We start from the raw sequence: 27,331 nt of genomic DNA on the forward strand, positions 1-27,331 counted from the left end.
GTAGTACTCTCATTCACTTAACAAAACAAAATGACTACATTCATTCATTCATTCATTCCTTCATTAAAACAAGAATAAGAATAAAACACTAAAGGATTATAATCAACGATTGGGTGGTATAAAAGCGTTTTAAATAGTACACTGAAAAATGAAACTTGGATAAAAAAATATTTTTGCAGGTTTTTTTTTTTTATTAATATAAACCTTTTTTTGTATATGTCTACAAGTCTAAGTATTTTCAGTTAAGCAAAGCTAAAATAAACAAATGAATAAATGAATAAATAAATAAATAAATAAATAAATAATACCTGCAAAATGACTTTTTTTTCTCAGTGCAGATTATGATTATTTCCAGCTCCTGAATAAAACAGCTTTCATATTATAGTTACATAAAAACACACTGTTTTCGTTGAACAAACTTATAAAAAAGGGACATCCTTTGCTAAAAAATATGTTATCTACATTAAGTAATAATAAAGTTTGTATGTAACCATTTCTAGTGTCTATATTTTATCCCCAGGCGCCTGGTGCATACCATAAAACCCCGTATATACGCGCACTAGACTTTCTACCGCGTTATGATAATGATAAACTGGCGACAGTGTCAGTATTTTTATTTTTTATTTATTTATTTTTTTTTACTTTACTTTACTTTCCACGCTGACAGAGGGAGCATTCAGAGTTCTCATTGTGAAAGGTGGAGTCTTAGGAGGGAGCAAGCCAGAGTCACGATCACTGATAGCTGCGCATGCGCCAGTTGTCTCGTTGCCATAGCTACAGCCCTCAAAACAAGCCAGCCTTGTAGTGTTTCACTAAATACACTCGGTATCACCGGTAAGGATTTTTTATTTTTTTAATTATTATTTTTATTATTTTGAAATACATGCATTGTATATGAATTTGTACAGTTGTAGGTGATAAAGTAGTCTAGTCTGCAGCTTATAAATAACACTGTTGCCATTTTGTCACGTGACATAGCACATAGACTATTTAATGACTAATGCCTATCAGATCACTAAAACAGTTAAAAACAATACACTAGTCATAAAGGTGCAGTGTATAATTATTTAGAATTGTTTCTAGACCTTCAGTAGTCATAATTTAACTAATTTACTGGCAACAGGGTTGTCAGTAACGTACTGTAAATATTTCCATTAAACAACTGTAAAACATATTTACAGTAATATCTTACCAAGTAAAATAACACCTAATCCAGCACATTTGCTTATTTGACTGATGCTATTTAAAAAGCTAAATTTTAAAGGGTCTTCTAAAGGTTAAGGGCCAATGGTAGATTGGCAGGGCTGGAATTTGAACCCATGACCTTCTGATCTGTAACTCAGATGTAACCTTAACCACTGAGGCATCACAAGTGCAACTGAGAGGCATTGATTCAACCACCACTGAATTAACTCACACTAAAGGATCACACTGAATCAATGCAAGCTAGTTGTGCCGGTTCAGGTTTCAGGTTGGGTGAAATTACAGGCCTAATCCAGTGCAGATGTGTGTCCCAAATAACCAGGCATATCGTTAAAAAAAGCTATTAGTTAGTCAAAGGGTAAAAGGTACAAAGGGTAAGCCATGTGTCTATAGGATATGATATAAACAGTTTTCTTTCACATGTAATTCGACATGTCAACATCTACAAGATTTCAGAAATGCATCATGTGCTGGGGTATTTGTTTTATTGATGGCAAAAAAAAAAAAAAAAAAGCAAAGGCTTAGACAAAGTGGAAATTGTGGGGAAAAAACTGTTCGATTATATATATATATATATATATATATATATATATATATATATATATATATATATATATATATATATATATATGGGAGGTGCTGTTGCACTAATGCAGTTAGCATCTCCTACGCAGCTGGTTAAGATTACTGTATGGCATTGATTCACTGTTATTATAGGAATTTCTTTCCTAACAGCATTAGGAGACGGCTGGAGAATGTACAAGGTGGACGTGCCCGTGGATGAGAGCTCCATGAGGGCGGTGGAGCGGCGGCGGGCTGCAGAGGTCGCGCGCCGGAAACGCATCTTCAATCCAAGGACCCGGGTGATTGGACTGGACGTGCACGCGCTCGAGCAGCAGGTGGCTGAGAGGCGCGAGCGCGAGGAGGCGGAGCAGCAGAGGGAAATGGCGTGCGGTAAGAACTCGACTCACCTGAAGAAGATACAGAGAAACACACTGTTCTTATACTTAACAACAGCTCTAGACCTTTTCTAAATTCATTCATTCATTCATTCATTCATTTATTTATTTATTTATTTATTCAGTGTTTCGTTTTACCTCTCCACAGTTACAATGAAGCGGGTTAATCTGTGTAGTCCTACTGTGGACGCCATGTTGGATTTCCACCATTACTTTATTGACTTTGTATCTTTTAATTTGATAATATTGAAGAAATGAAGTGCTATGTTTTATTTATACTTGCAATAATCATTGGAAATTTTTAAATAAGTAAGAGGAAAATGTATTCAAGATTATAAATAGATATTTACTTTTTACTTGAAGTTTATTTTACTGTGTTTGGTGTTTGGCTTTTACTAACACAGCCTTAGCCTTAAAGATTAAAATCCAGCCTGAATGACTTGCCTATTACTATTTATAATTAATTTAAGTTAATTAAGTGGCATCCAGAATTTATTTTGTAAAGAAATTCGGCATACCTGTTGACATGTTGGGTCTATTTTTTTTTCTTTTACATTACCCAAAATGTAAAGGTGCCTTGCTTCAACACTACCTAAAGAGAGCAATACAGCAGCACTTTAGTACTTTAGCCTGTCTAGCTCTCTCACATTCTCACCTGTACACTCTGCTCAAAAAAGTTCAGCTTCCAAACCTTCAAATTGCAAGCTAATACCGCCATCAACGGCATCATGCTTCTCACCTTATAGCTCACTTACTATGAGCTCTTGAGCTCTTGTTTTTTTATTTTTATGAGCTGACAGTGAAAACTGGCTGTGATCCCTTATGTCTGAGATTATTGATTTTTTTTTTTTTCCAATTAAATGTCACTGTAACTGCACTAGCAATAAGCAACAGACAACCGCTAGCATTTCACCGGAATAATGAAAATACAGCAGCAACCAACAAATTAGCACCAGAATCTGTAAGCAATCACAAATATTTCAATATAAACATATTTGTTTTGATTCAATGCGGACTTTTCCTTTAAGATATTTCCCCCTTCACTTAGGTCATTACTTTCATTAATAAAAACTACGGAAATATATAGAAACTGTAACAGGTAGAGCTGTGTTGTTCTGGTTTCTGTGCTTCCTTTAGATGCACTGTGTATTTCCATGGACCGAAAGCTGATGGAGCAACAAAGAGAGGAAGAGGAACGAAGGAGAGAGAAGGCCCAGGAGCTTGTGCAGTATCGGGCAATATACCAGCGCTCTGAGGACTCTCGTGATGCAGACATTAATTATAATCACCAAGGGGGACCCAGTGTCAGCTTAGTCAATCAGGAGACACTGGGACCTGCCAGTATGCAGGTTTTTCAGGTATTCATATGTTCTGTGTTCATGAATCTTTGGGTTCTGTGGGTGGAAAGATTAGGAATAAAAAAACTCCAATAAATAAACATTATGGTACACATTTGCCTAATTTGCCTAATATGTTGAACAGTTCAATAAGAACTCATAAAATAAATCTGTAATGTGATCATAGATCACATTTATCCCTTATTTACTGCACCTCCTGTACATATCACCCTCATAGCTATATATCCTTATTTGTAATTTCTTGTAAATATGCCACTTATGCACTTCTGGTTAGATACTGACTTGGCTTTGTATATGTACTTTGAACAATGACAATAAAGTTGAATCTAATCTAATCTAATCTAATAAGGGGATCCAAGAAAAGACTTTGTATACCAGCAGGGATCCCTGGCTGTATGTGATTATATTAATGCAATTGTTTTTAAGGATTAGACTAAAGCAGCATGTGTTTGATTTGGCGTGCTGCAGTAAAGACTGATCTGCATGTTTCTACATGTGTGTGTTCAGGGAGAAGGAGTTGGGGAAAATGAATGGAAGAAGTATCAGGTGGAGCAGAATGAGAGAACGCTTAGAGCTCAAAGGGAGGAGCGAGAGAAATGTCAGAAAGAGCAGAAACACAAAGGTATACACACACACACACACACACACACACACACACACACACACACACACACACACAGTGATTACGAGCTAACAGCTTGCACTGATGGCTGTGCTGTGGTGCATCTGCACTCCTTCCTCAGTAAAAATACAAAGAAAAGAATATATCTACATTATAAAGGCGTCTTAGTTATGCTGACTTTGTACATGTTTTGCAAGCAGGGAGTGTGTGTGTGTGTGTTTCGGGGGGAGTTGAGCATTAATTATTGCTTGGTGGGGACTAAATCAGGTTGGCCAATATGATGAATATATAATATCAATATTGTGATAAATTATGTCACAGTACACGTTTCTGGGATATTGTCTTTATTGTGATATCTTTTAATAACATTTAATAATGAGACAAAACTTGATTTGATATTTTGTGCTGTTTTAAATCTCTAAAATAAATAAATAACTTAATAATAATAATAATAATAATAATAATAATAATAATAATAATAATAATAATTTTACAATATTTTTACAAACAGAAGTACTTGGTTTGTGGTTAAATTTTTGTACAGTTTTAAATCTTTTAATATATTAACATTATAAAATATTATAAAACATTATAAAATAGTGTTAACTTTTCTCCTTTTCAATGTTCACATTACAGTAATTTTTTTAAAGATTTTTTTTTAATGTTGTTGGCAGTACTGTTTTGCTGGCAGTTTGTTGGCAAATCTATGATACATATCATGTAGTGTAGAAATGCCTTCAAGTATTGTGATGTGGTATTTCTGTTATATCACTCACCGCTAGTTACAAATATCAACACAAGCATAGGAATATCTGACAGTTCTGACCTTGTGGGGACATTTGGCTTGTCCCCACAAGGAAAACTAAAAGAGCCAAAGGTTTCCTGGTTACTGAGGTGAAAGTTAGGATTAGATTTAGGTGTAGGCATAGAATTAATTAGCTGCATTAATAATTATGTCAGTTGAAGGTCCTCACAAGGTCAGTAAGACAAACTAACCTTGTGTGTATGTTTACAGAGTTGCTGAGAGGTCTGGACCTGATCCAGCAGGACCTGAGAGCAATACAGCTGGATGCTCTGGAGGAAGAGTGTAAAAAAGCTGCCCTCACTGCCCTCAAAAGCTACAACCTGGCTCAGGTAAGGAAAGAAAGAAACAGAGAGACAGGGGGATGCTACAATTTTTTGTGGCATGTTTTTCCCAGAGATGAGCAGTTACAGCTACAGTAAAAGTCATATAGATTTTTTTCACAATTAATATCATATTAGCATTTACTTACTTTTTGGCCACTTTTGCTGCTTAGGCCAATGAGGGCCTTCTGTAAAACCTAAATGTCTTTTTTTTTGTATAAATTACTTTTTTTTTTGTCTTTTTCGTTTTGTCCTAAATGTATGGAAACATTTTCACTCAACTTTTTGACATTATTGTACAGTAAGCACTTTATCCTAGTCAGGGTCACGGTGGATCCGGAGGCAATCTCAGTAAAACGGGGCACTAGGCGTGAGAAACAATATGCTCTTGTCTCAAGGTTACACAAGTAACTTCTAGAAGAACACACTCTCTTCAGTTTCAGAGACGAATATGTGGCTAGAAGAGTTGGGCATATGTAATGAATAACAGTTGCTTCACATTTAATAATAAAGTAAATATTTGATCATACTATCAAAGTTATATATCCTGATTTCCCACATTTCACCCTTCCTCAACCAAATGGAACCTTCAGTTTGTTCCCAATGAAGGAATAAGACCATACAAGGAAACCTATATTATTCTCAAGCAGAACACACAGATTACTTCCTGTTATTCAGCTTTTATCAAAAGTAGACTTAATTTTCCAAGAGCACAGTTTTGACAACTGTATGTTCTTATAACTTTATCATTCTTAGGTTCTCATCTGATAGTGACAGAAAATATACACTCATCATCTTAAAAAACAAATATGTAGCACGATGAGTTGAGCATATGATGATGAACAACAGTTGTTTCACATTAAATAATGAAGTAAATACTTGCTATCATAGTATGAAAGGTTAATATCCAGACACATCACATTTCACCCTTCCATCACTCTCTTGAAGTTAAAAAGACAAAAAAAATAACTGCAACTCACTATGTTACCGAGAAACCGGAAAGAACAAAGTCTGTGAAGACCGTGGTTAAAAACCTACAGACTGTTACAAAGAGCTGATGCTAGAGAATCAGTTAAATAAATGTTAAATAAATGTCTCATCACAGAAAATTTATCTATATCAATTATATTGATTACATGTTTTTTCTTGGTTAAATAACAGCACCTTTTCTAGGTTCATTTATTATTAGTTGTCCACATCTGTATTAAAATGAGTGCATTAATATAAACCTGTGATTTGAATTACATTGTCAGAGCTGCTGTTATGGAAGAGTAATCTACACTTTCTGATCAATAAGAATTGAGAATTCAACAACCAGTGTGTTATGAGTTTAACTGCTTTAACATGATTTATGTTAAAGCAGTATGTTAATTGTTAATTTCTCAGCATCAGTTGCACTCGATAGAACCTATCCAGGGTCAAGATAAATCTAGCCAGGATAAATTTATAGGCAGAAGAAAGGCAGGAGCGAGAGAGGCAAGACAATCAGAAGCACGAGGGCTTGGAACTGGCAGAGGTTCTGCAGATGGTGACCTCTGACCTCTTGACTGAGTGCCCCGAAGCTGCAGTGAAGGAGGGCATGGGTTCAGCTGAGGCTCCTCGAGTGCTACCTGATCGCTGGAAGGGGATGAGCTCTGAGCAGCTCAGCGCCATCTACAGGCAGAGAGCAGAACAGTGTGCTGACAGAGAGGTATGCTAAGATCTCACTGAGTGTTTAAAGAATTTTAGTGGATTACTGTCCTTTTTTCATGGTTGTCCAATCCCTGTTTGTGCTTTCTGCAGAGCCAGAGACAGCGGGAGAAGCAGAGCAACCTGGAATGGGGTTTGCAGCAGCTGGAGCAGGCCAGGCAGCAAGTGGAGGAGGAGAGAAGAGCGAGGGAACTGGAGAGAGAGAGGAGAGCACAACTGGACCAATACAACCAGCAGCTGGCCAGAGAGCAGCAGGCACAGTAAGACTGAAATTCAATCTAATCTCAGTCTACTGTGTCTGTAGTATATCTGATTACCCTGGACAATCATGTCAACATGTTCTTGATTAGGCACTTAAACCATTTAATTTTAAAACCATTAAGGCATTTGTGAAATAAGCTCTAGATCTGTGTAATTTGAACCTGTTCTTTCAGAGATTGGACGTTTTTTTCGAGAGGGACAAATCTGTAGTTATTTTGGACATTCTCTCATGTCCTTCTCATCCTAAAACCTTTACTGTTAAATTGTAGTGATTGCAGTTTTGAATTTGAGTTGAACATTTATGACAAATTTCAACAACTGCACTAAGGATATGGATTAAGCTGAAAGACTCTAGAGTATTCCTTTAATGTTTTTCAGAATTGAATGATTCAGCATTATGTTTAATTAAAATCTAGTAGATAAGGATCAGGAAATCATTACATTTTGTTAAATATTAAGGAATGATATTATTTTCTTATATTATTTTCTTATAGAATTCAATTTGAAATATTTAAAAACTTCTGAATTATGGTTAAAAAAATATTATAGGCATGAAAATTAGTGACAATTTTGTGCATTATTCTATATGCAAGCCTAAAATATACTCATAACATTTACTAATTAATACATGTTATCTGTCTCTTGCAGCAATCAGTACCTCAATAATGAAGTTTACACTAACCGGCCTACTGTGCGCTACTTCAGCCAGTTCAGCACAAGCTCTCGCTAAGGGTCTCACCATCATCAGGTCAACTCTGGATGTTTGAGTTTCACAGAACTTTAAGCTTGTTTCACCATTTTAAGTAACAATACATTTTCAGAAACAGCAGGAAAATAATCTTCACTAGAGACTCAATAACATTATAAATGAGGATAGAAGATGTAGTTTGTTTCATGGATTTTATTTTTGAAGCATTTACATACAGTGGCTGATTCATGATTCACATACAGTATCATTTTCTATTACAAGCCCACCCCAGTCACTGGGCCAGTTCTCCACTCAGCACCACGGCATAGACAAACACAAAGGAAAAGCAACACGGACATGGCTATTCATCAGTCAGTTACAAGTGCAGTCCTCTCATTCAGACCCAATTTATTTAACATATCATTAGATTTCATTAGATCATAAACAAACATAGGATATACATGATATGAGAGATACTCTGAATCAAGCGATGTCTAGTCTTGGAGCTAGAACTGAGCCTAGAGTAGATTTGAAATAATCAGAAACTACATTATATTTATAAGTAAAATGCCACAGTAATATGACATATGACAACAGGCAATGTTGCAGCTACATCCTTCTGAAAAGCAAAACAGCTGTATATTGGATATCTGCAAGTTGACTTTTCTCGGACATTAACAGAGCACGGACGTCTAGCAGCAGTTCGGTTGAACGTTGACAGAATTCATATCACTTATTCCTCCTGTATGAAAATAAACGTCTAGGAGAACTTTGTCCTGAGTGTGTCTGTACAGCAGCAACGTAGAGGCCAACATATTAAAACCAGCAGTCCAGCCTTACTGCATCACACACTTCCCTGTAGAGTACACTTCACTGCAGGGAACTTCGTGCTTTCAACGAGCTTAAGTCAGCACATTGTAAATTGTCCCTATGTATGTGTGTGTGCAGGATACAAACAAGACTTGAGTATCTCAGCTTCCTCATAGTGCTTGCGCAGGAATTGCTTTGCAACAGATACACACAATACTGCAACTCGTAAGCAAACAGTACAGGAAATGAATTCTCTGATGAAGCCGATTGTGTTTTGGTGAATGGCCAGTGAAGTTTTATTTTTGCTTTTTCTAAAAAAGATGTGATTGGATTTTATCGCAATATGAAAGGACAGCTTGTTCGGACTTCCCTTTTTAAGTTTTCAAAAAACTATTCTCTACTTAACTAGAACAGTTATAACTAACTAGACAAAAGGTCAAAGGTTAAGAATTAAAACATTAACAACCCCAAAACCCATGGTAATCAACAAGACACGGTTACAAATAGAGGCCATAGCAAAACAATCATTTGGGATTTATTTACATTCAAATATATTTTGAGAGCTTTTTTTCCTCTTAAGCCTCATCTCAATTTCTTCAGAAAAACAAAACTGAAACTCTTTTTTTTTTTTTTTTTTTTTAGCAAGCGTCTCGTTTTGTTCTTGTTCAATTTTATTCACATAACACTGTTTATCCAAACTTAAAGACAGCACACACATCACACATCGAACCAGGAACAAATGCTATTTGGTATACAGGTAAGGAATCAAAATTCCAACCCCAACAAAGCATACATTCTCTGTGTAGGACACAAACTGGGTTAATTACACATGATTGTTTTAACCAAGCTGAAATTAGTGTATGTGTGTATGTGTGATGTGCTCTCTCACAACCCCATCAACCTCAATACTACCTCATACCCGATTACACCTCGGAAGTGTATTCATATGGCTTTATACCAACAGGACTGCAAGAGAGGATTTGTCAGTATACATCATTTAATACACTATGCAGACTACAATACAAAGCGACACACACATATAGGGAGCGACACACAAATGAGAATGTTAGAGCTGAAAATGGTGGTGAAACAGGGTTCTGAGATGACAGCTCTCTAATACTGGACATGGCTAACTGCTAGATATGACTACATACAGCCTGATATAAAGCACCTCATTTCAGCGGATCATTGCATTGGATATAATTCTAAGTGCTGGCAGCTTGGCTATGGAGTCCTCGATGCGTATATTCTAGAAGGATGCAAAATGAAGGAAAAAAACACACATACAAGAAAAGATTTAACCGAAGATGACATGATTCACAAAAGTGTCAAAAATTTTTTTTTTTTTAAATCAAATAAAAAAAATGCATAGATCTCAAACAATGAGGCAAGACAATGAAATGGTGAACCACATAACTATTTATATATATATATATATATATATATAGATATAATAATGAACTACATCAATGCAATCCATATGCAGTGTGTCATACATATGCTTGCATGATGCACTTACCAGGATTTTAAGGCCCTCAATCTCCCTGCGTTTCTCTTTCTCTGCTGCTCACACTGTCCTGTATTTGGCATTAACCACGTGGAGTCTATATGTGTCCTTGTCACGTTAAATCTAATGCGTCACTTTAAAAATTGTCATCATTAAAGGAAAACTCTACCCTGAAACACCTTAAATGTGTTTATATTGAAATATTTGTGATGTGTTTTTAATGATTCTGGTGCTAATTTGTTGGTTGGTGCTGTATTTTGAGAAGTTAGAGGTGTGCTGGTCTAACGTCACAGGGTGACATTGGTAGCGCAGTTACAATGGTGTTTAATAGGAGAAAAAAACATTTTTAAATCTTAAACAAAAGGGATAATGGTCAGGTTTTGTGTTAGCTCCTAAAAACAAAAGAGCTTCTTTTCTCTTCCACTATTTTCTGTTCAATATCATATTAATGAGAATGCAGATGTAGAAATAGTGGAGACATTGATGCAAACGTTGGATTCAAAGCTCGGGAATGCAATGCGGATAATTGTGCTGAGTTACAGCAGAGACTCAGCTCAGCTAGATAGTGAACTACAAGATGACGAGCGCGATGGTGGTCGTGGTGGTGGTACTGGCGTGAAAGGTAATGTTTAGGAAGCTGAGCTGTTTGAGCAGAGTGTACAGATGATGAGGTGAGAGAGCTGAACAGACTAAAGGACTAAAGCACAGCTGCATCGCTCTCTTTATTTAGATCGGAAGCAAGGGCTAAATCCCACTCATGCAACTATCAAAGGCATTGTGGGTATTGTAGGAAACTGTTAAGTGAAAATAGACCAGTATGTTGATGAAACTAAAAATGTCTAATTACATTTTTATTACAAAATGAATATTGGAAACCACTGAATTATAAATATTAATATTTAAGTTGTTCAAGGTGGATTTTTCCTTTAATAAAGTCTATTCTGCATAAGAAGTCATTGTATCAGGCAGGAAACTGGGATGCTTGTTGCGGTCTACTCTTAAACGATATATTACAAGAGAACAGAGATTTTTATCTGTAAACAGTTTGCAAACATTGGCAGTCCCCACACATAAGGGTAGTCTAGTCTATTGTAAATAATTCCTCCCTTCTGGCTCTACCAGAGATGAAAGAGTTGGTCTGATTATGTCTAAAGTCAGTCCCAGCATTGTATCTGGTGTTTTTTTTACTTGGCATTTCCTTTAGTGTACACATTGACATTGCACTCTGTGTAATATTGATTGTTTGGTCAGTCATTCAGATACGAGTTGTGAGTCCAGGTTTGATTCTTCTGCTCACGCTGCCCCGCTAGTCGAGGACAGCAGCAGAGTTGGGCAGGCCTTGGTTGGTAGCGGCAGATTTGAGGGGCGAGCTGTCATGTCTCTCGATCTCTGGCCCGTCTCTAACTCCGCTGTACTGACTGGCCAGAGACTCGTCCATGGTCACCTTGGTGTGAACGCTGTGGCTGTTGCCGTAATCATCCAGGCCGTCGTCGCTACACAGCTTGCTGTCCTCGCACAGAGACGGCTGGCTGGCCGTGCGCTTCTCCTCGTTGTCACTTCACAATGAGAAGGAGGGAGAGGAGGATGTTGAAACATTTATAGATCATTCTCAATCTCAATTATGTCTTACACAAATACAGTTGAGTGCAAAAATTTGCATCCTCCATGGTTTTGAATGGAAGATTCTATCATTTATCTACAAAGAAATTAAACAAGAAATGGATCGAAATACTACAACTGAGACAATCCAAAAGCAGCTCAAAAGATGTTGGTATTTATAAGAAATCACTTTCAGAAACGGACTGTGTTAAGGTTATGCTTCAGGTATTAAACAAAAAAAAAAATTAAGGACATTTTTATTATTATGAAAATAATTATAACAAATTAATTTATAAAATATTATTATTATTATTATTAGTATTATTATTATTATTATTATTATTATTATTATTAACAACAACAACAATATATTACACAATATATTTGAACATAAATACATTTTATGAACATTTTAATCATGTGTTTCCACTGCAACCACAACTGATTAGGTGTTATCACAGAATCATTTTCATTAATACTGCTTGTGTGTAAGAATGTTCTGTGTAGGAATGGGAAGGATTGGGATAGTGTTTAGCTCAACAACAGCAATGTTCAGGCCCATGCATTAAAAAAAAGACACTGCAAATCATACCTCTCTAGTGATCTGGAAAGCATTGAGGGGAAGCATCAGGAAAAGAGGGAGAGTGTGAGCAAAGCAAAGAAACAGGGCTGCAATTCACAGTCAAGCTTTGTGCTTCAGAAAAGCAAAGAAGAATAGGTTACAGCAGCGCACCTGTACTCCCCAAACGTCTCGTCCTTCATCGGCCGAGACTCTGAGTCCACCTGGCCCTCCTCCTTGTCTTTCACTGAGACAAAACATTTACACAGTTCACATCATTCATGCCAAATAAATGCTTCCCTAACAGACTCGTGTCCAAGTTTAGTGTCTGATCACTGAGGCAGCTGCCCTACCTGAGTACTTTCCACCTTTGCTTCGCTTGATAAAGCAGAGAATGAGCAGAAGCAGCAACAACAGCACGAGGGCGCTGATGAGCCCAATAAACCAGCCTTCAGTAGCAAAGCTACTCTGCATCTCTGTCACTCCTACACACACATACACACACACGTAATTTTTTCATAACAGTTGTGTTGGAAATGTAAATCACTTGATTGTGATTTTTTTTTTGCATACTTACAGGCATGTATTAAAACAATATTGAAATTGAAGAATATCAAGAGTTCATGCATACTTATTTTCCACAGCTATATGTTAAGCATTCTTACTTTGCATACTCATTTTTAAGCATAAATATGTATTTTGAACACTTAATTGTTAAGCATGCATATTTAGTTTTGAATACTCATTTGATAAGTATGCATACATATTTTGCACACTCATTTTTAAAGTATGCATGCATATGTTGCACACTTATTAGTTAAGCGTGAATATTTACAGCATACCAACCAATTTTATCTGCATACCAAATTATTTAGCATGCATGCTTATTTTGCACTCTCGTTTTAAGTATGCATCATTATAAGTCATCATTGTAGAGTTTTAGCATATTTTCTCTATATAGACATGGATATTGTTATTCCAGTGTCTTGAGAGCACAATTTCACGCTTTTATATAAAGCTCACATATTTCCAGGATATTTTTGTCTTTTTTTTTCGCGCATGACTCAGACTATAAATGTCAAGGTTTCTCAGGATGTGTGAGAATTCTGACTGCGTAAAGAGTCTGTATCCTCTGACTGCTGTCGAGCATCACTGACTTTGTTGTTGCAGTACCAAAAACAAGCCTTGTCAGTTCTGTCAGTTGTGGATTGTAGGTTAATACAAAACCCAGCAGGATAATGTCTGTGTCTCTGTCTGTGTGTGTGTGTGTATATGTGTGTGTGTGTGTATGTGTGTGTGTTTGTGTTACCTGCTCCTTCTGTCTGTATGTCAGTTTCCCAGAAGGTACCATTGCTAAAGACGAAGCGCAAGCGGTAATGAGATCCAGGCTGGAGACCCTGCAGGGAGTAAAATGACTGAGACGTATTCACTTTCTCTGACTGCATCCATCCTCCATGGCCTGAGAAAAACACCAAAAAAACAAACAGCACAAGTACAAATGAGCACTGAGCCATTCATGCTAGGTTCAGAGAGACCACAGTGGCACACCATGGCACCAACAGTAAAGAGTACTATTATGAACTATATGAGACACTCACTATATGTAAGTCTAATGTAATCCCCAAACAATGCATTATGTGACATACGTAAATCATCCTCCAAGCCAACTGTTCCTATTCAGTAAGTCATTTAATATGAATGAGCAAAAGATAATGGCTCCATTAACAATTTTTCTTGTTTACTCTAAAGCTCTTACCATTCTTCCTCAGGTAGTGGATGTGGAAACCTATGTTCCTTTGTCTCTCAGGAGAAACCCAGCTTAGATTAACTGCTGTCTCCCCAACAGACAGACTAATGTTGCGCGGTGGAGCTGTTTGTACACAGAAACAAACACACGAGTTACGTCATCAGTTATTTCTATAGCAAAAGTGATCTGTTATCATTCCAGCCTTGGAGATGCACAGAGACCACCCAGCTCTGATATTCTGTGTGCTTAGGACAAATATGTTCACAAACACACCTTACTCTCAATCACTTCAGTTCCACAGTCCTCATTACTCCTCATGTATGCTGCTTCATTACCATTTCACTTTCATACTTCAAGGAAAAAGAGCTTCTTAATATCACTAGTTGCCTCTTTAAGTGTCTCTAATCGAATTTGGTTCTGCACTCTGCTTGCGCTGTGCATGCATGAAATATCATCCATGTGACCCAGATAAAATGATTAATACTACATCCTTTACTCTATAAAAATACAGAGCAAAAACAGAGAAAAGAGCAGACGTGTGGATCTGTCCTGCTGAACCAATACAATGCTCAAGTTGATATGTATTTAATGATTCAGATGAATGAAAGATAGATTTCAGGTAGCCAGCAATTCAGTATGATATGATTTGATGCAGTGTTGAGCAAAATTTAATTAGAGAAGTGTAGCATTGAGAAGTGGTAGGTCACACTCCCTTTCTGGGAGTGACAGGTAGAGAGAACACGCCTTAATTACTGAGACAAAGAAACAGAGAGAGATAGAGAAACAGAACACTGCACCTCCATCAAGTGTCGTCTCTCCCACTTTGGTGATGGGCAAGCCTTCTCCGGCTGCAGTGCGCCCCCGCAGGTAGAAACGGTAACGGCTATGACGGTCCAGATCTTTAATGCTTAGCTGATGCACTGTGGGGTCATCAATCTTCTCCACCTGCATGGGGCTGTCCACATTGTCTACTGCAGAGAGAGAGAGACAGAACGACAGGAAGAGGAAACTTGTTTTCAACGCCACTCTGCCTTTATACTGACTTTATACAGAACTTAACAGCTGTGTGATAGCTAGTGAGTAATTACAAGGGTGCTAGCTACGGTTTAGCCGCAGCATTTAGGACCCATTTTGACCCCTTGCTATGGCGACACAGGAGGCAACTGGAAACTACAATTTCTGGCTTCAGTTAAAGCAGTTCACTGAATGGGGTGAACTGCAGGACATGAAAGGACACACATTTCCTTCTGTTACTTTCGTATTACACCAACTTTATCTAGGTGAACTTTGACCTGTGATCTGATTGGTTGAGCCACTTATTAACACACCAGACATTTGCATTGCTTTTTCTTACTGATTCTTGGAGAAATATACTCTAGGGTTTTTGTGGTAAAATTCTGTTTATTTTCTTGTTAGTAATGTTGGCCACTTTGTCATTAGCCTCAGGCATTGCTTATGCACTGGATTCATATTTTCCTGTTGCCTAGCAACAGCATTATAACAGTTTTAACCCCTTAAGACGTGTTAAGTCATGTTAAAGCATACAGTGAAACTAATAGGAAAGAGTAAGATATGTAAGTCTAGACCACCAACATGTCCTCGAAGATTAAGGGGCTAACTTACTTGTGTCAAAAACATAAATTCAGGAGACAAATTTAAACAATCTGCATGACAGAACCGCACTGGAGAACATCACAGTATCCGGTGTAAGGGTGCTGACGTACGCTCTTGGTACTGCAGTAGGTATCCGACCAGAATTCCATTTTCTTGAGCAGGTGGAGTCCAGTGGAGCGTCATCTCTGTCTCAGACGGACTGAGCAATATCAAAGAAGTGGGAGGACCAGGAACTGTAGGAAAATGGTGACACCACAGTAAATCAATCTGTGTTTTCCTCTCTGTATCTCAATACTGATCATTACATTTTGGAAATGCTTGGTCATTACTGTGTTGAATTGGATGTGTTTATAGCCAGAAAAGCATAAGAAAAGCATAAGTGCAGAGGGTTCCTAAAACTTCTACTCTTTTTTTTTTTTTTAAACCTCTGCTTCTCTCACCTCCCTCGGGCGTCTGGAAGGGCCGGGCTTCTGACTCGGGTCCGTCTCCTTTGCTATTGAAGACGCTAACCGTGAGAGAATAGGAGGAATACGGCCGCAGGCCTCCCAGATCCTTTTTCTCCTCATCAGCTCCTGTTGTCACTACAGCCTCATTCAGTGGCTCACCTTCCCCGCTGATACACTTTTGGTGATGGTGTTTGCCGCAGGAGCCGAAGTACGCCAGGTGGATCTTAAAGGAGAACGGCGACAAATTCACATCACACTGCTCATTTTTATCAGTGCAATTAAATGGTTAAAATCGAATTTAGAACTTCCACATTTAAAACAGATTTTACAAATCTGCTTGTGGTTTACACATTTCCCACAGGACAGAATACAGATCCTTAGATGTGAATCTGGAAATTCAAAACCTTGAGAGATCATAGTGCCTGTGCTAAACTTTTATCTCTGTATTTCAGAGACAGCCTTCAGGCATATGTCTCAGGACAGCTCTTTAAAGCCTGTAAAGATTTTTTGGCACAGTGGTGCAATACCTTGTAGCCCATCAGATGTCCCCTCACGGTGTCTCTGTCCACTGGGGCCCACGTTACCCTGATGGCAGTGCTGTTGAGCAGAATCACTCCTACATTCAGAGGAGCCTCCAAGGGATCTGAAGAACACACACACATGGAAGTACACATTTGCTCATTTGAGCCTCTGGAGAATTTGAAGTACAGACAATCACAGAAAGCTAGAATAACCAGAAGAGTTAACATACACCACTCTTGCGTCATGTTAAGAATTTTTCTCTATACTGTATTGGTTGAAGGTGCAGTTTGTAATGTTTTAAAGTGTTTCTAAACCTACTGTATACAAGTGATATGATTCCAAAGATACAAAGATACAAAAAACCCCAATTATGATTCATGCAGGGGATCTGGCTAGTTTCTTCATTTCTGGCTGGGAAATTAGCTCCACCAGATGAAACAGTGCTGCTCAGCTCGGCCCCTTTTCCTTTCTCAAGGCAACTCGCAAAGCATACACATTTTCCACCCAGTTGGAAAGTTGGTATTTTCATTCCAATTGCAATTCACCTAACTGTTAGCAGAGGGCTCCAAATATTACAAACTGCTCCTTTAAGCTTTTTGGACAATAAAGCTGTTAGAAGTTATTGGTGCAATAATACATGGCAGGCCCAGACAGGGGCATTTATCCAAATCTGGAATTTGGCAACAATCGTGTCATGATTAAACTAATGGGATAAAGCTTTAGCCAATTTATTAACAGGGAACTCACAATCCTCTCCAGAGTAGCCGATGGTGGATTTGGGTTCTGGGCCTTCTCCAAGATCATTAACAGCCTGCACCTTAATGTCAAATGCGCTGAAATCGCCCACGTCCATGACAACAAAGGGTGGAGAGGTGGTAAAGTTTGAGTGCCAAGATGGCCCACTGCCTACAACCTTCCTCCACATCACTTTGTAGCGGAAATCTGGGCCATTAAAGCTCCTTCTATCCATCTCCTGTATGAACACATGGGTGTGAGTTCCATACAAATATCAAGCTGTATTACAATACCAAAACAAGTTGCACTCTTGCCTGATCAGCTCAGTACATTTTCCTCGTTCCTACCTTCCATGTGATGACAAGTGTGTCTGGTTCGAGGGACTCGCTGTGCACTCCTTCAGGGTTACTGCTCGGTCCTGTGGAAAAAATGACACCAACGTATTCTCACAATACCATAAAGCAGTCACTTCAGACTAACTGCCTTCTCTAAAGTGTGCTAGCAAGAGTGTTTTTTAGTAGAAAAAATTCATTTCTTACACAGAAGATTCGTAAAACTCTCAGATTATCACAATGTTTTGTCTAAGTTAAAGAAATGCATTCTTACGAGCTGCAGGAGTGGAGTAAGCTGCTGAGGGCTGGCTGGGGTCACTCTTGCCGATCTTATTGATGGCGATGACCCGAAAGCGGTACGAGAGGAAGGGTTTCAGTGGGAGCGTGGTGCGCCGAGTGTCTCCAGCTACCCGCACAAGCTCCTCCCACTCCTCCGTGTCAGCGCCAGTCTCTTCAGCCTCCACCACATACTCTACACATATACAACAACAGCAGTTAGTAAGATATAGATATAGGAACAGAAGGCAACATTAGGAAACATGCTGGTCATACACTATACAGTTTAAACCCTTTTAATCCCACTTTCTTTGTAAGCAGGCCAAATTTCACTTGCATCAGCAATGATTTTGTGAAAGAAGCAGCACTGTCCAATTAACTGCCAACTCAGCTATCAACCAAAATTTGCCTTAATTTGTGACTTAAATTGTACAGTGTATACTATATGGCCAAAGTATGTGGACACCTGACAGTCACACCCATATGTGCTTTTTGAACATCTTGTTCCGGATTTTGGCCTTTGGCCTTTGGCTTTCCACTAGATTTTGGACCGTGGCTGTGGGAATTTGTCCATTCAGCCACAAGAGCATTAGTGAGGTCAGGCACTGCTGTTGGGTGAGGAGGTCTGGCACATAGTCAGCATTCCCGTTCAACCAAAAGGTGTTCAGTGGGGTTGAGGTCAGGGCTCTGTGCAGGACACTCGAGTTCTTCCACACCAACCTTGGCAAACCATGTCTTTATAAACCTCAGAGTGTGCACAGGGGCATTGTCATGCAGGAACAGGTTTGGGCCCCATAGCTCCAGTGACGGGAATCTCTTAAATCTACAGCATACAAAGACATTCTAGACAATTCTGTGCTTCCAACTTTGTGGCAACAGTTTGAGGAAAACCTATATATGGCTGTGATGGTCAGGTGTCCACATACTTTTGACCATGAACTTCTAGCATGTCAGAAAATCATTAGTTTGAGCAGTCTCATGAACCAAATTTTCAATATCATAAACTGATTTTTCACTGCACAGCAAGCTGTAGAAACAACATACATGCCTATCTGACATCTCCTTCTCATTCTATCCAACTAAAACTTAATTCCATGCTCATTTAATGTTGTTTCCCTATTTTTTATACCCATTACAAGATGCACCCTAAATATTACAGAAGACTGTTGTAAGCAGTTATGTTTTTTTACCAATACTTAACAAGTTTACTTTAAGTCATTTGTTGCAGCATGGAAAGCTATGCAGGCTCAAACTAATATCTTATCATACACTGTTGTTACTTTTACTCATGAAAGAACATCTGTAAATGTTGCATTAATATGTGGCAGTCTGGAAAACACCCCGTTGGATGTGGCTGTGGCACACAATGGACTGAAGACTGCCTCATAGCATGACACAATGATTATTAAAGGCAAAATAGATCTAATGTATGCTATACAAATCCTCACTTATGTACCTAAAATAGGGCTTTTGTGGTTATCTCCAGGAACCCATAACAGAGTTACTGAGTGAACTCCAGGCTCAGTGATCTGCAGCATGGAAGGAGGGTCCGGTCGATCTGAGAGCGAGAGAGAAAAAACATACGTACTCGGGAAACTGCAGAAATCCCATACACACCAGTTCAAATGTATGGTGTAACACAGAACATTTATTTATTCTATAGATTTTTTTAAAAGTCATACCAACAACTGTGAGGCTGCCACTAGCTTCAGCCATGTCCAGACTCGTTATGACCTCACAACTATAAACACCCTCATCTTCATCCTGGACATCATTTACTATGAGCTCTGTCTCATCAATTAAGTACCTGAAACACAGTAATAGTAAGACTGGATGACAATATTGATGCTATATATATATATATATATATATATATATATATATATATATATATATATATATATATATATATATATATATATATACACATATATATAGCATCAATATTGTCATCCAATCAACTAAAGTCTCTGAAAAGTAAAAAGTGAATAGGAGTGTCCAATCTTATCCACAGAGGTGCAATCCTGAAATAAAAATGTAATAAAAATCTACAGCCACATTAACACTTTACGGATAATATTATTATTCTAAAAGATTCCAGCATCCTACTTGTCTACATCAGAGGACTCATAAAGCTTCTTGTTGGTTTTCCTCCACAGGATTTGAGGTGGACCCAGATTGCTGTCCATCTGGTACTGACAGGTGAAGGTGGCCATCTTCCCCTTCTGAACATACAGAGCCTGCGGTGGCTTCACAATCACTGTCCGGTCTGATAAGGAAAAAGGAAACAGTTGTTACCCGACGTAAACCCAGGCAACTCATACCAGCACCTACTCTAATTAAAGATATGGTCAGTATCTGATACTAATCCAGAAAGGGAGGGTGTGTATCTTTAAAAAAAAAAAAATAAATAAGTGTGAGCATATGTTTCTGCCGGTTACTCACTGAGGACTTCCAGCTCAGCAGTGATGGTGAGTTTGTCTTCACCCACTGAACAGGTGTACACACCTGTATCATTGTGTGACACATTACTAATCTCTAGAGTACCATTGCTTAGCTGATTCATCCTGGAGTTAGACATCACAGAGTCCCAGGTTTCACCCTCCCTGAGAACACACAAAAACACACAGTCACTCCCTCATAACTGCATGCTGTGATACTGCAAAAAATCATAATACTTGAAACATTTTTCAAACTTTTTCAACTTGCTGTAATTCTGAGACAGACTCTGCACTTTCATATGATATTATTACCAGTGGCATGTACTAAAGAAGTAGAAATAGGCTACCTTGTTACTGTGCTTAAATATGTTTTGTGAATACTTCTGCTTTAATTTTTGCTTTTAATTCTGTTTCATTAATTTAACTATAATTTTTACTTCTACTTCTGCTCCCCTTGCCAACTTTGTTACTTAAAATGAACCATTTAGCCAATAAAAGATCTGGCACAAATGTGCAAATGACACACTACTACCTCATCAGAGAAAATTACATTAACGCTTAAGCTAACTAGCTGACTGCTACCAAAAATTTAGAAAAGACAATAAGTATTCGAAGCTGCACATTGGCATCATCAGTGGCCTTGAAGTAGTTTTTGCTTTTATTGTTCAAGTGATTGATGATGAATCATCTACAACTTGAATGAATGTTTCCAGAGACATCTCCCATGATAATCTCTGAAAAGTGACTTCAATATCATATTGTCATATCACATTAGCGCTCACCATGTGACTTTCGGGCGAGGTGAACCAAAGGTCATGCACTGCAACTTGGCCGTCTTTCCCTCTGTCACTCTGTACAACAACGAGTCCTCTGTCAGGATCTGTGGAGGAAGCACTGAAACAGCAACACACACCCGTTCCATTACGCACATAAAAAAGCAGCAGGTTACAATTTTTTTGTAGTGCCCTCACCAATGACGAAGACATAGGTGTTGATAAGGATGGTGCCGTGTTTGTTAGAGGCCTTGCACTGGTACACTGCAGTGTCGCTGAGCTCCACATCTCGCAGTATGAGAGTTCCTCCTTTTACAGTTTGCCGCACGTCTGGGTCTGTATCTACATGAAGTGTAGAATGTTAGAGCAGTTTCTATCACTTTAACCCACCCTGAATCTGTGGGTATCTAGAAATACTATAAATAGTGATTATGATAGAAATACTGGGACTTTTACCCCAAATATATTCAATCACCCAGGACATGTCTGAGATTTGCTTCTTTAATTTTACATTGGTGCCAGGAGGCTATAATGCTAACCCGTGTTTAAAGTTTATTTGGGAGCTTTGTCATTTTGTCTGAAAGCATTGTGGAGAATGTCCAGTGCACTTATGAAATCCCACAATACACTGCTTGAGATTAATATCCAAACAATGCACCCTAGAGAGTGCAGAGTAACCATAGTGCATAACTTTGCTGTTTGTAGAGAATATGGCACCATTTTGATCACACATTATGTTACCCAGAATTGTTTTTGCTATTAACCTCCATTTGCTCTAATCCCCACTGCTTCTCTTTCTCTCCATATTATAAACCCTAGTGGATTGTTAGCTCAGTTAGTCTTGTAGTTCCAGTGCCAAGAGAAAAAAGCAAACTTCAGACATCAAACACGTTTTAGTCAATTGGAATGAAATGAAAATTGTGTGCTTTTTTTTTCCTTTTGACTAAACTAATAGCTTCATCACGTTCAGGTAAACACAGTGCAGTTACCCGAGAGAGGAAATCCATTGATACTCCAGGTGACTTGCGGAGTTGGGATCCCATCTGCCTGACACTCCAATCTGACTGTCTCTCCCGGGGCGTACAGTTCACTAACTGGTTCCTTAATCCAGTATGGAGCAGCTAGTGTAACACAAACATACAGTATGTGCACATGTACATACACAACACTGAACATTTCACCTGAGAGCTAGTCTAATGTCTGTCTTCCCCCTTGCTGAACAATAAAGTATGAGCTGCGTTCAAGAAAGGCTGAACTTCTGCAAGCAAAAATCTGCACCTTCCAAAGCCATTAAATAGAGAATGTCTCTATTTTTAATATAAGAGCACAGTATTCCATACACGTGTTAGAAATACTAATCCCATGGGTTAGTCCACTTCTCCCATAACCTCAAATATTTTAAATAGAATGTAGAAAACACAATGTAGTATTATTATATTAGATATAAATGAAATATTAATTTGTATTTTCACTTAATATTTGCAGCTGAGATTGACTAAGAATACTATTGGGCCAAATTCTACTATTCGAGATGCATTTAGTTTCCTATGTAGACATCCCATAACCAAAACAGTCATTCGTAATATCCACTGAAATGCCAAAATGCCTAAGTACTGTATGGAGTACTGTTCTCCATTGTTTATTAGTTGTTGCAAGTTTACAAGCATAACTTAATAATTCCCTACCCAGTTGCCATCCAGTTTAAAGATATCAAAGGGCTACTGAAAAACACTTTTTTTCTTTCCTTTCTGGACTATAATGAGTTGCAACATTGATAAAATATGAAACCTGTACCTTTCTTCAGTTCAACAGTGACTAAAACACAGACTTTATCAGATTTTATCTAAATCATGTTAGACATTTGAATAAATCCCAATCAGCATATAGCGCAACAACGAACTGTCTGCATCCCAAACTGCATGCTATTGTTCTCCGAGTTGATTTTGGTGATAGTGTAACTGCTCTATCAGTACTTCATACTCACACAGCAGCATAGAAAAAAACAGAAAAACTGTGATTTATGTCATGGTTCCACAACAATAAATAATGAATCTACATTTTCTGCTTATGTAGCAACAGCAACAAGTTACAAAGGACAGATTTAATAGAAGACCTCTGATTGTATTTATGTGCAAAATGCTCCTTCCTTTATTGAGAAGGTTATTAGTGAGCTAATGAATATTCATGAATATTAGGCAGTCTATTTAATGTATATTTATGACTAATGGGCGGTCTCACAGCAGCAGACAATGGAACATTATATACCGTATAGGCAGAATGTTCAGATATGTGTTTCATAGACACTAAAAATCCCTGAAAATTATACAATTTTGGAACTTTATTGCCCAAGGGAATCAGTAAGGTTAATGTAGTTCTAACAGCTAGTCAGAAATACCTTCCACAGAGATGGTATAAGTGTGTGTGACGGTGCCCTGGGAGTTGCTGGCTGTGCACTGGTACTCCCCGTCATCCCGCTCTGAGATGTTGGTGAAACGCAGCAGCCGGTCAAAGTTCTCTCTGGATGTACGAGACTCAGACAGCACTCCGTCCTTCCTCACCCACTGGATGGAGGGAGTGGGCCTGAGAAGATGAGAAAGGGGTGTGGTCAGTATGAATGCAGCACTTTTTCAATATAAAAGACGCTCACACAAGCACACTCACAGGCCCTGGACGATACACTCCAGATCGAGTGTTTGGCCCCTCAGGACTAGATAGGTGCTGTGAGTGCCGGTAGGTCTCATCATCTGTGGCCGTCTGCTTCGCAGTGAGTTAGCTAACGGGCAAAGAGAAAGTGACAAAAAAAACATGGGCATATGTAAAATATCAGACAGAATCAACAGAATCACAAGCTGTGCAGAACACAGTGTGAGGTACTGGAAATGCCAGACAGTCCCACAAGATGAAGTTGCATCAGATGCATCTTCATCCTACAGTGTCAGATTTACGCCCAGGCATGTATTCACTCCTCCCTTCTCTCCTTCCCGCCTGCCCTTCTGTGTGTGGCTATTCTAGACAGGCAGGGTTATTACAGTACAGTAAGTGCATTATCTGTGCATGAGGTGGGAATAGATCCTGGGTGGGACGCCAGTCCATCTCATGGCACCATGCAATAGTGATTTGGCATAGCCAGTGCACAAAGTATGTAGCATGGTTTTAGGATGTAGGAAGAAACCAGAGAAGCCAGAGGAAACTGATGTGGACATGGAGAGATCATGCAAAAATCCTCAAAGACAGTAATTTGTTAACACAGCTTTAAGGGCACTTTTTTCTTTTCAAAATACAGTCTCTAAAAATATTTGTTTTAAAATTATTATTACTTTTGCATATGAGCGCACTAAATAAGCTCCTCAGATCCATACTAATTACATCCAAGATTAGAGGATTGTATTGTATCTGGATTGTATTGTATCCAGAAACTCTTCCGCAGAACCCACACACTAATCTAGCTAGATAATCTCCCTAATGTCTAAATGAACAAACAGTATTGAGAATATAATTAGATTAAAATGATGCAAATCAATACACAGATACTGACATCCCACTGTGAGTGTCAGCTCTAAGTTAGTATACTAGCTGTTAACAAATTATTCAAATTACACATGCATGTACACTGATGGTTCCTGGTGTTTATAATGTATTACAAATTTATTATTCTTACAATGTTTGTATGGTTTACAATTCCATATTCAGGGGTACATATATAATATAATAAATTAAACAGATGTTAATTCATTTCTATTTTGAGTTGGATCTTTTTCAATGTGGCAGATATGTGAATTGAGTTCTAGTTTGGTACAAAAATACACTACATGTTATATGGAGGGGAAAATAGCAATAACTCGCATAAAGTAGCAGTCATCCATAGCCTGGCTTATAACAAAAACTAAAATTCATTCATTAATCTTCAGTAACCATTTTATGCTGGTCATGGTCCGAGTGGATCCAGATTTTATCCCAGGAACACTAAGATTAAATGTTAGATGGTTTATTCACAGCTTATTCACAGTTATGAGCAATTCAGGGTAGCCTAATCCACCTCAACCCCAGAAGAACATGCAAAATTTCACTCAGACAGTAAGCAAAACTCAGGATCGATCTCCCGGCCCTGGAGCTGTGAGGCACCAACACTGCTAAAACTAACACTATAAAGTAAAAACATATAAACTATAATGAGAGCGAGCTGCAAGGCTCCACTTACACTGTGTGACCCTCAGGTTAATGGGTTCCTTGGCTACAATGATGCGAGCTCCCAGAAACTGCACGTTGCAGGTGTAATCGCTTCTGCTGTCCTCAAAGGTCACATGAGAGAAGTAGAGGTTTCCATCACGGCCCTGAATCACACGCTCGCTCTGCTGGATGTGCCGAAGCCCTGCAGCAGAACAGCAAGAAACAGGAATGTAGTTTACAGACACAAGATGTGTTGGTGTTGAACGCAGTTGCACTCTCTCTCCAGTGTGGACAGACACACGGGCTCACTCACTCTTATCCATCCAGTGAATCAAAGGAGTCGCAGAACTTTGCGGAGGGTTGCAGTGTAAGACAACAGGACTTCCTTCTTCTACCTTCTTCTCCTCCTTCTTCTCCCGTTGTATTGTAGGAGTATCTGACAAGAGAGAGAAGTCAGGCATTTAGAGGGAAGGATCAGGATATAGCAATACAAAAGTGATTTGCCTAGGGGGAAACTATTCTTATTTGTCCTTTAACACTATTTTTATGATTTCATCTGTTTTTATTTAATTATTCTTGTTCTTCTCGTGTTGTTTCTTTATTATTATTATCATTATTATTACTATTATTATTATTAAATTACTATAAATTATATATTAGAGGCATGGTTAGCATTCATATATATATATACACACACAGTACTGTGCAAAAGTCTTAGGCATCCTATTTTTTTAGTTCAAACTTTGTTATAGATTTTTATTTTATGACTTCTACATTATTGATTCACTACAAAAATATTTTAGATTTCCAAACATTAGTTTTCCAGCACAAAATTAAATGCTACAGAAAAAATGTTTGTATGTCAGTAAAGAAAGCAGCATATTACATAAGAGACACTTTTCAGACAAAAAAAAAACATAATGAAGGCTGCTGGGTTTCGCTGCAAAAATAAGAAGCAAGTCGACAGTCAAAGTCTCCAGAAGAGCTGTGTCTGCTTCTGCAAGATGCTCAGTAACACTTACAGCTCATTTCCTTATAAAACTGCACACACTGTACCTGAGACTACTATTTATTTTTTAAAGCAAAGGGTCATCACACCAAATATTGACTTTGTTTCATTTATTACTGTTTATTGCTCTTTATAGTATTTTTTTAATACAGAAGCATTTAGTTTGATTATTTTTGAAGGCATCTTTGCTCTACAGCACTTCTTTGCATGTGCCTAAGACTTTTGCACAGTACTGTGTGTATATATATATATATATATATAGATGCATTGCATATATAATGTTCAAAACACCTGCGATGAAAGTAACAGCCACCTGCTGAACATTATCTTAGATTGATAATTCATAATCATGTAATAAAGCAGATATTTAAGAGGCAAAAGCTGCACCTGCTGCATGTGGCCTACATAATGAGCTCGTTAGGCTGTGAGCTATTGTTAGCTGTGTGCATGCTGAGTGCTCGCACTTCCTGCACATATTAATCCCACAAGGACTCGTCCCCGCTGAAATGCTTACACCGTATCGACTCAACCTGGTTACTCAGGGAACCGTTGTCACGGAAACGGGGGCGAGGTCAAAACGAGGCAGTATAAGAGCAGATAGAGAGGCGGCAGGGCTGCAAGAGTGATGCTGAGCCGAGTTTTATGTGAGCAGACAGTGAATGGCATTATAGTATACTTTAAAGAGGTTTTAAAGATTATTAATATAACTCAAAACACAAAAGTCTAAAATTGTTACGAGACTGGTTTTTAAAGTGACTTGTATATTTTCTCTGCCATATCAAACCTTTGAAACACTGAGTCTTAAAATGATCAGGCTGAGTAATATTTTGTAGTGCAGTTTTAGTATATTGGATTATGTCTTGATTATTTCACTGTTATCTTCTCTAAT

The 27,331-nt window shown here is 38.2% G+C and overlaps 2 protein-coding genes across 5 annotated transcripts in view; one reads left to right on the top strand and one right to left on the bottom strand.

Annotated features, from left to right (window-relative positions):
* The first annotated feature begins 741 nt into the window (after positions 1 to 741).
* On the top strand, positions 742 to 8,102 carry ribc1 (RIB43A domain with coiled-coils 1). 2 transcript variants are annotated; one of them, XM_026920491.3, is made up of 8 exons: positions 742 to 834; positions 1,939 to 2,157; positions 3,300 to 3,520; positions 4,028 to 4,142; positions 5,158 to 5,276; positions 6,718 to 6,957; positions 7,050 to 7,216; positions 7,866 to 8,102. In XM_026920491.3, the coding sequence occupies exons 2-8, from the start codon at positions 1,959 to 1,961 to the stop codon at positions 7,945 to 7,947; spliced, it is 1,143 nt and encodes a 380-aa protein (XP_026776292.3). In that variant the 5' UTR covers positions 742 to 834; positions 1,939 to 1,958; the 3' UTR covers positions 7,948 to 8,102. The 2 variants fall into 2 exon arrangements, with proteins under 2 accessions (XP_026776292.3, XP_026776293.3); XM_026920492.3 differs by lacking the exons at positions 742 to 834; positions 1,939 to 2,157 and adding an exon at positions 2,178 to 3,123.
* A 1-nt stretch (position 8,103) lies between these two features.
* The window catches only part of l1cama (L1 cell adhesion molecule, paralog a), a 50,786-nt gene continuing 31,558 nt past the window's right edge, over positions 8,104 to 27,331 (bottom strand). For 2 of the 3 annotated variants that reach the window (XM_026920489.3, XM_026920487.3), the window contains 24 exons: positions 25,747 to 25,869; positions 25,465 to 25,635; positions 23,928 to 24,039; positions 23,662 to 23,846; positions 22,256 to 22,387; positions 21,465 to 21,608; positions 21,276 to 21,387; positions 20,498 to 20,658; positions 20,162 to 20,321; positions 19,735 to 19,859; positions 19,509 to 19,610; positions 18,051 to 18,248; positions 17,792 to 17,862; positions 17,457 to 17,682; positions 16,715 to 16,830; positions 16,182 to 16,410; positions 15,852 to 15,974; positions 14,925 to 15,098; positions 14,137 to 14,250; positions 13,690 to 13,839; positions 12,734 to 12,865; positions 12,555 to 12,627; positions 12,414 to 12,425; positions 8,104 to 11,778 (listed from right to left, as the gene is read on the bottom strand). In XM_026920489.3, coding sequence (XP_026776290.3) covers positions 11,529 to 11,778; positions 12,414 to 12,425; positions 12,555 to 12,627; positions 12,734 to 12,865; positions 13,690 to 13,839; positions 14,137 to 14,250; positions 14,925 to 15,098; positions 15,852 to 15,974; positions 16,182 to 16,410; positions 16,715 to 16,830; positions 17,457 to 17,682; positions 17,792 to 17,862; positions 18,051 to 18,248; positions 19,509 to 19,610; positions 19,735 to 19,859; positions 20,162 to 20,321; positions 20,498 to 20,658; positions 21,276 to 21,387; positions 21,465 to 21,608; positions 22,256 to 22,387; positions 23,662 to 23,846; positions 23,928 to 24,039; positions 25,465 to 25,635; positions 25,747 to 25,869 — 3,395 coding nt within the window. In that variant the 3' untranslated portion in view covers positions 8,104 to 11,528. The remainder of the gene's footprint in view (positions 11,779 to 12,413; positions 12,426 to 12,554; positions 12,628 to 12,733; positions 12,866 to 13,689; positions 13,840 to 14,136; positions 14,251 to 14,924; positions 15,099 to 15,851; positions 15,975 to 16,181; positions 16,411 to 16,714; positions 16,831 to 17,456; positions 17,683 to 17,791; positions 17,863 to 18,050; positions 18,249 to 19,508; positions 19,611 to 19,734; positions 19,860 to 20,161; positions 20,322 to 20,497; positions 20,659 to 21,275; positions 21,388 to 21,464; positions 21,609 to 22,255; positions 22,388 to 23,661; positions 23,847 to 23,927; positions 24,040 to 25,464; positions 25,636 to 25,746; positions 25,870 to 27,331) is intronic. The other variant, XM_026920488.3, reaches the window with a different exon arrangement.

This window comes from Pangasianodon hypophthalmus, chromosome 16 (genome assembly GCF_027358585.1).
Source record: "Pangasianodon hypophthalmus isolate fPanHyp1 chromosome 16, fPanHyp1.pri, whole genome shotgun sequence".
NCBI classification, from domain to species: domain Eukaryota; kingdom Metazoa; phylum Chordata; class Actinopteri; order Siluriformes; family Pangasiidae; genus Pangasianodon; species Pangasianodon hypophthalmus.